Raw genomic sequence first — 8,001 nt, forward strand, 5'->3', positions numbered from 1 at the left:
TGGGAATGCTACACTTGTTTAACAAGTCTAGCAATTATATAAAGACAATGCATTACCCTGGTGTTAGTACTTAGATATTCTGTTATTTGTAGAAGCATTGTAGACCTTTTAGCAGTCAAAAGACTGAATCGGCTAGAAATAGCTGAGCTTTACTTTTACACATTTTGTGTTTTGTATTAGATACGTGATTTGCATGTCACACTTGTATTTGAAATCTAACATGAAAGAAATGTAGTGTACACCTCCATTTCTTATTTTAACAGTGCTCCCCACACAAGTGTAGCCCCTTTAAACGCAGCACTATTTCCAGAAAATACATTGGTATTCTACAGTAGAAAAGAATGTATATAAACAACACTAGTTACAATACTACAGGACACTTTATTTGTCAGTTTGTAATTAGTTATTAATGGCAAAACATTATACAGTATTTCTAGAAAACTTTTTGAAAAATTGTAGATACAGTTTTCAGTATCTAGGAAACTTAATTTTTTGAATATTAAACTCAGCAATGTAATAGCTTCCACTATTAGAAACTATTTGGTGAGCCAAAGCTAAGTTTTCAAAATAAAAATCCTTAATATGACAGCACCTCCAACAGGTGCATCATAATATACTTTAATATAAAATTCAAAATATCTAACCTCGTACTTCAGACATCATGTGGTGTAGATTTAGGGATCATCACAGATTGAAAAGTAAACATACTAATGGTAAAAGTTCTCGTGATTCAATGGAATCATTAAGTTTTAGATACTTTAAATATAAAGAAAACATTTGTACTGTGTCCATATTGGTTGATCCCAATGGTCAAAAGTATTTGCTTAAAACAGTAGATGTGTAAGCATGATTTCTCACATTTAAATAAAAAAAATAATCAAGTTTTAAGGAACTTATCCCCAAAACGCGCAGTTTAAGCTACTTGAACACTTACATTATCAAACCTATCCACAAAAATAATTTTTGGGGGTACCACCATTACATTCATTAGCTTTAGGCCAGCCTTTTAAAAATCCACTGATAAAACCAATTTAGAAAGTATTCTTCCTGCTTTTGCAACCTAGAAATTACAAAATGCCTGAAACAGGAGCTCTAATTTAGAGCACGGCCCAGAATGAAAAGCAGAATAAAACAGAAAGCCTCGTAATTCTGCAGTTACTTCATATCTGAACAACCATTGTTTTCTGTATTTTTTAAATCAATTCTATAAACTATTTTCCCCTAAAAAAGCAACCTACTATGCTAGCAGTTTCTGCATATTTACAAATAATCCCCCCAAAACAGGGGATGATGGGAAAAATTCTGATACATTAAGAAAACTATTTATAACACTGCATTAATAGTTAATGCAATTTACAACAATTTCACTGTGTTTTATCAACAGAATATGCCACTTTAGATCAATGTCTTCATTAATTAAGACTGCTTTGTAGTTGAAATTACACGATTTAAACATGCATCACCTCAGTTTAATAATCCAGTATATTACAAAAAAAACAAACAATGCAAAGAGCATCATGTAGCATAATAGCTTTGTCTGGCTTCCTCTGGAGAGTGTTCTCAGTCTGCCCATAGTTGCACCTAGAAGTCCACCCGTAGAGTCAAAATCATTATCCTACATTTAAAAACAAGCAAACAAACAAAACAACAAAAAAAAACACATTACTGAGGAAAAAAAAGATTACCCCTAAAGCTTCCTAAGTGTACTTTTTCCTGTTTTTCCAAAACTAAAATTATTTCACAGGCAGTTTCTGAAAATTTTCCAGGAAAAACTTTTGCCCATTTATCCAGATAGATGTAAGCAAAAAAGGCATTTCTGACTTCCTTATTTTTTGTTTCCCTCTTCTATTCTTAAACACATTTAAATATAGAACTGCCTTTTTAATAACGCTATACGTTTACTAATTGAAAACAAATAGTCATACCTGAAGTAGAAAAACCTTGGTTGCACCTTGGAAGTAAAGCATTTGCACATCTATCTTTTTGAACAGAAATACTGCTGCTGAATTAGTAACATTTTACGGTTAACTATAAGCTGTCAACATTTTAATACAAATGTTCATACTAAAAGGAGGAATGCTTTACATTACTAACTTCTTAATCCTGCCCCATATTTAAAGACAGTTAGTGACTGAACACTTACCATTTCTGATAACATTTTATTTTGGTTTTTAACTTCTGTTCCAATTTCAATGGAAAGCTATTAAAAAAAAACAAAACAGTAATCAGTTATGCATAGATTAGAGAAACCAGTCTAAAATACATGACTTGACTAGCATGTCCCCAGGTAAAGTGTGAAAACAGTACTTGGTATTTTCCAAAACCAAAATAACATGCCCGGTATTCTGTCAATAACCACGAGGAAAGTAAGTATTTGACTAGATGAGTCTAGAGAGTCACAGAAGGTACTCAATGCTCCTCCTCCCCTTTTCTCCTTCAACAGAGAAATCCTTGTTAGAATTATCACATGGACTTTCAAAAAGTCAAGATCTAGTCAAGTCTAAGTAGCAATTATCCATTTCCTGGAATAACTGTTAAAACTACTGGCACACAGCACAGGGGACCACGAGCACTCTTTTTTGACTCAGCAATGCTGGAGTTGACACCTGTAATCTGCTAACACATCTCTTTTGACAAGTTGCTGCTACAAACGGGAATTTCTTTTGTGAGCTTGTCTATTCCTTCTCTGCTTTGTGTCGTGAAACAGCAAGGGCGCAGCAGGACAGGGAGGCAAGCGAGGGCCAGTCCAGAGGCAGTAACCAGGGTCAGCGACAGCCTGGTCATCACCCACCACATCCACAGCTATGAGACAGGTCCAAGGTCAAGCCAGAAAGTCCAGTCTCCAGATTAGGGTCGGAATCAGGGAGGTATGAGACCAGGCACAGACAGAGCTGCAACATAGCAAAGGTGGGGGCCAGCCAAGAGAATCTCAGCTTAAAAGCAGCTCTCAAGTGAAACAGGAGAACCTGAAACTTCTTAGCAGCTCTTCCTCCGTAACAGTTCTTACCAGCACACTGGCCTCAAACAACCCTGGGAGAAATGTGCTCCAGGCCCCGATGCTTTGGATTAGTGAAAACCTATAATGTTTTTTGTGACACAACCTAAATCTCATTATTTCTTACTGCTGCATTCCACCACAACCTATCATCAAGTCAAGAGTGAAACGCAAGGAACATCTATGAAGATTCTCTGAAGACCACTCCATACTCCGAGATCATTACATTGCACTAAAAGATGCAACTGCAGAAAAAGCACACATGCTGCTCATGGGGCACTATCAACCACACTGTAGACGAACCCTGGGACACTGATTTGAAAGATAACATACCAGAGGAGACAAGAAATGAAACTCTGTAACAAAGGTCAAAGTTTTTCTTTTTACCTCCTTAACTTACTCTAAATTATTTAGGTGGATAATTTCTTAACTTAAACCCAAGGTTTTATTTTCTATTTGAGGCTAAACAAATTACTTTTAAGCAACAGGATATTATTAGCAATAGGAATTTGAAGGAGTTTAGGCCTAGGAATTCATTGGCTTGTACTACATAGAAACAGCACCTATTGCTAAGGATGTATTTAAAAAAAAAATAATCTTAAGTTGTTAAGGAAAAAAAAAAACAACACAATTTTAATCACAGAGCTATCTTTCAAGCAAGTCTAACTTAAGTAAGTCCTCAATCTCTGGAAGGAATCAGAATGATTAAAATAACAGATTTCTCTTTCAGAGTATATTAGCATGCTATTTCTAACAGCTGTTTTCACATTACAGATTTATCAGCAGATAGAGCAGAAGCTGATGAGCCACAATGATAGCACCAAAAACAAGTAGTCCATTTTCTTAAATGGACCTGAGCCAGTTTACTGACCTAAACTCAAATTTTCTAGTTTCTGCAGGGACAGTAATTCATTCTGTAGGAGAGTAAGCCATAAGTAATACCACAGCTGTCCTAAAGATTAGCAAAAAAGGACACCTCTAGCTAAAAATCTAATTAAAGGAAGAATCAGTTATACAAACGAATGATTGTGCACTTCAGTTTAAAACATAAATTTAGTACAAGAAAGAGTTACTGTCAGCTAAGTCTACTGCTTGACCAGTCCATATAATTTAAATAAATAAATGTGACAATACCACTATAATTAAATACTTACTGATTTAATGGCACTGACTTTTGTACGCAGACTTTCTGTTAACCTTTCGTTTTCTTCTTCATAAACACTGTACCCACTATTGGTATAGCCATAGTTACCAGCAGATGCTGCATCGCCTATAAACAGAAGAGTCAGTAGTTAAGACAGAAAACATCACTGGAGCAAGTGCTCTTCACACATGGAAAAGCACTCTTTCCATTTAAAAATGCATTTCCTTAATGTCACCCTTCGCAATCAGGAAGAGGCACCACATGTTCCTGACACAGAGATTCAACCTTTTTCAAATGTGTAAGTTCTCTTTCAATATGCAAATCAAAGACAAACTGAGGAATGGTTGTAATTTAATACTATGAAATCTGAAACCACTATGTGGGGGAAAATTACTTCTATGGAAATCAATCTAGGCATTACATGGAGATGTGAAGGGAGCATTGAGGCCACTACATAGAGTGGTAAACTTAACTCAAAATAGGAACATTTGATCACACCCACATTTAAAGGAGAGAGCATACTCTGATCCTTACATGTATTTCTCTACAAACAAGACCTCAGAAAAGAAGCCAGGCCTCTGAGCAGAGCACTGCTATTTCTGTCGCCATTCTGCAGTTCTATTCCCACTCCTGCCTTTGCTTTTCAGGTGCTGGAGCTTCAGGACAGTTGTCTGGAGCTCCTGACAACCGACTCCGCAGAGTAAGTGCGACAGAAAGGAATGAAAGCTCCTCAGCTCTACACATTCTCTTCCTCCAACCTCCAATAAAGATCTCCTACAGACTACAATCGGACAGCAGTACAGGCACAGGAGAATTAAAGCTGTGTCCTGTCTAGACAAAAATCAGTCTGAAGCCTCAATTCAAAGATTTGAGACCAAGACTGAGAAAGGCAAACAGAAAAAAACTATTATAAGCTTTACAATAAAGACCCTACTAGATTAATTCAACTAGCAATTCAGCTACAACATTAATGAATATTTATGGCTAGTCAGAATGCCACACTGAAAGTGTCTGAATGCCTTTGGTTAATTCCTCTTCAATACAATTTAAAGATTTTTGTGTTTGGGTGAGGTTTTTTTTTTTTTTCTTTCTTTTTTGAGAAAAAAGGAAGAGAGGCACCAACCACATTCACAGATAAAGCTCCATCTCAAACAGTCTCACTGTGTACTTGGCATACATAATATTAAGATTTTAAAAGATGGAATTATGGTGCTACTTTTATAATAGATGTCATTTCATATTAAGGCATAAAGCTGTTCTTTAAGTGTAAGTAATGACAATCTTTTAGTTTGTACTTGTAAACGGTTTTAATGTTATTCTATAAATTAAGCTAACAACAAATTCTCAACAAGACTGGGTGAAATGCACTTTTCCATTTTGTCACAGTGAGCGTCAATAAGTTCTCCCTCTTTCCAATCAAAAGTACCAATGCCAAGTATAGAAAATTGACTAAAATGACATCATTTAGAGTGTCAGGGTTGTTCTCTTTGTCTTGTTTCACATATGCATCCAAGTACAGTGCTTCCTACCAAGTGACACACAACTTTGAATACATTTATAAGTTAATATACCATATAGCTTCAGGCCAAAATACTATAACTATGATTATTACATAGACTGTGTCATGACAGATGTGAACAACTACCCCAAAGCTTTTAAACAGGCAGAGCAACTTCTATACACGTAATAGAAAGCACTAGGTAGAAGCCTGGCTACTGCTGTCTACAGGAAGGATAGAAACTCCAGCATGGCAGTTCTATGGCCTGTCTTGCAACACTGTTCATTGACAGGACATGACCACAACATAATCACAGGCTAAGAAAGAGGCACCAGGTAGCTGGTGCCCAGCTTCTATTTACAGCCCACTAAATAAAAAGGAATTGTAGACCAACAGTTGAAATGCCGAGGGAAAGCAGCAAATTCTACTGCAGCTGGTAACAGTTATAATAGACATTTAAGTCTTCTGCTTGACCTTCTAGCAGATTGTCTAAGTCGTTTTAGGATGTTCCTTAAGGCACTGTTTGCCAGACACATGCTAAAAGAAGGCATGCCCTTTCCTCTGCACTCCTTCCATAAACATCCACCACTACTTTTTCAGAAACAGCATACTGAGCTGGATGGCCTTCAGTCTAACCCCCCTGAGTTCATACCCAAAAGCGAGCTGTTAGCGTGACTAAGAAAAGCACTGAAGACCTAAGCGTTATCAAATGCCCACCTTTTTATGATAAACATCCCAACACCTCTCTTGATCTAGTATGAAGCATATGCAAGACTTGTTTTATCTTGTGAAAATACTATTATACAACACAAATCAGAAGTGTGGAAGTAAATCTACAGTGGTGTTACAAACACACCTGGTTTAACCATATGGCATTTATCAGCCCCTAAATACTCACTGTCTAGGAAGAAGTACCAGAATTCAGACATAAATTTCTAAGGCATAAACATTACCTAAGCTTTACAGCAAGGTCACAGCACCTATGTGGTTCTAGAACGTGACATGGGAGTTCAAAGTTTATAGTCATCAACGTGGCTGCTGGTGGAAACACAGGGCCCAAGCTTCTCAAAACACTCAGCAAAAACTCTGCAGAGATTCCTGCCTCTACATCAGATTGTATTTGTAATAAATTCACAACAATTGGGTGGGCTTTTTCCCTCCCAAAACCAGCAGGAAAACATACAGAAATACTAAAATTAAAAAGCAACTGAGAATTTGCAAAGGACTTGACTGAAGAGTGACCAATTTCTCCGTCCATGGAAACACGGCTCAAACTAACACTACACTAGAACCACTCACGAACACAACTAAATACAACTCCCGGTGCTGCACTGTAAGCCCAGCTGAGCTGGAAACAGAAGACAGACGGCTAGCAGACACCATACTTTCCCCACCCAAAGCTCCCGAGCCCTGCTGCAGGCCTACACCCTCCGGCACAGCCCCTCTCACACAGACGCCCCCTCCCCACGGAGCCCCCACTCGGGGCCGGGCCGGGCCGGGCCCTGCCCAGCCGGCTCCGGCAGCGGTTCCCGCAGGCCCGGGCCCAGCGCGGCCTACACGGGAAGACGGGCTGCCCCGGCCCGTCCCACCCAGCGCTTCACCCCCCTCTCCCTTTAACCCTCCAGCACCAGCCGAGGGCCCCCGCCAGGCCGAGCGAGTCACCAGGGCGGCTGCAGGCCCCGCCGAGCAGGGCCACCGCGCTTACCCAGCCCCGCGCGCCTCATGGCTGCGCCCGGAGCTGCCGGGGGAGGAGGAGAAGGACGAGAAGGAGGAGGAGAAGGAAGGGAGCAACTCCCGCGCCCACAGCGCCTGAGAGAAGCGGGACTCGGCGGAACAGCCGCGGTCCAGCTCGGCCGCCCGCCTCATTCACCCGCCGAGCGCCACGACAGCGGTCCGCGCCGCGCCGCCCGCTGGGTACGGCGGCGCCTTGGGCCGGGCCGCGGGGGCTGATGGGGGCTGTAGTTCCGCGCCGCTCCGTGCCGCTGAGGGGAGGCGCGGCCCGGCCCGCCCCCGGCTCCGGCAGCTGTGCGCGGCGGGCGGGTTGGCGACGAGTCCCTGACAGAGGCGGTCCCGTCCAGAGCCTCCACCCTCGGGGCGCCCGGTTCCATTTCCAGGGCCTGCCCGCAGCACCCCGCGGCGCTGAACCAGCGCGGCGTTTCTGAGGGGACAGGGTGACAGGCCCTTCGGCCCACCCGCCCGCTCTCTGTGTGCCCGGCAGGTCCTGGAAATGGCGTGATTTACTAAAAGTGTACGTTTCGGGCAGCTGGGCCGTGAGGCGGTGGTGTCGGGGGGCAGAAGAAGGTGGGAGCCCCGCCACCAGCTGGAGCGGGCACTGGCGGAGCAGCTTCTTCCCTCACCACGGCT

General features: G+C 41.5%; 1 protein-coding gene across 1 annotated transcript; it reads right to left on the minus strand.

Moving 5' to 3' along the window:
* Window positions 1–370: 370 nt before the first annotated feature.
* BET1 (Bet1 golgi vesicular membrane trafficking protein) lies at window positions 371–7,523 on the minus strand. The gene is made up of 4 exons (XM_082479052.1): window positions 7,343–7,523; window positions 4,150–4,265; window positions 2,144–2,200; window positions 371–1,615 (listed from the first exon to the last, which is right to left on the minus strand). The coding sequence occupies exons 1-4, from the start codon at window positions 7,359–7,361 to the stop codon at window positions 1,460–1,462; spliced, it is 348 nt and encodes a 115-aa protein (XP_082335178.1). The 5' UTR covers window positions 7,362–7,523; the 3' UTR covers window positions 371–1,459.
* Window positions 7,524–8,001: the final 478 nt, after the last annotated feature.

The sequence above is a fragment of the Vanellus vanellus genome (assembly GCF_965231255.1).
Source record: "Vanellus vanellus genome assembly, chromosome: 2".
Taxonomy (NCBI): Eukaryota; Metazoa; Chordata; class Aves; order Charadriiformes; family Charadriidae; genus Vanellus; species Vanellus vanellus.

What these genes read in the sequence shown, in the direction of transcription:
- BET1 (XM_082479052.1), bottom strand. An exon ending in AAGTCAGTGCCATTAAATCA is followed by an intron (nt 2,201 to 4,149) that starts GTAAGTATTTAA and finishes TTTTTTTAATAG; the next exon opens with CTTTCCATTGAAATTGGAAC. An exon ending in ATAAAATGTTATCAGAAATG is followed by an intron (nt 1,616 to 2,143) that starts GTAAGTGTTCAG and finishes TTTTAAATGTAG; the next exon opens with GATAATGATTTTGACTCTAC.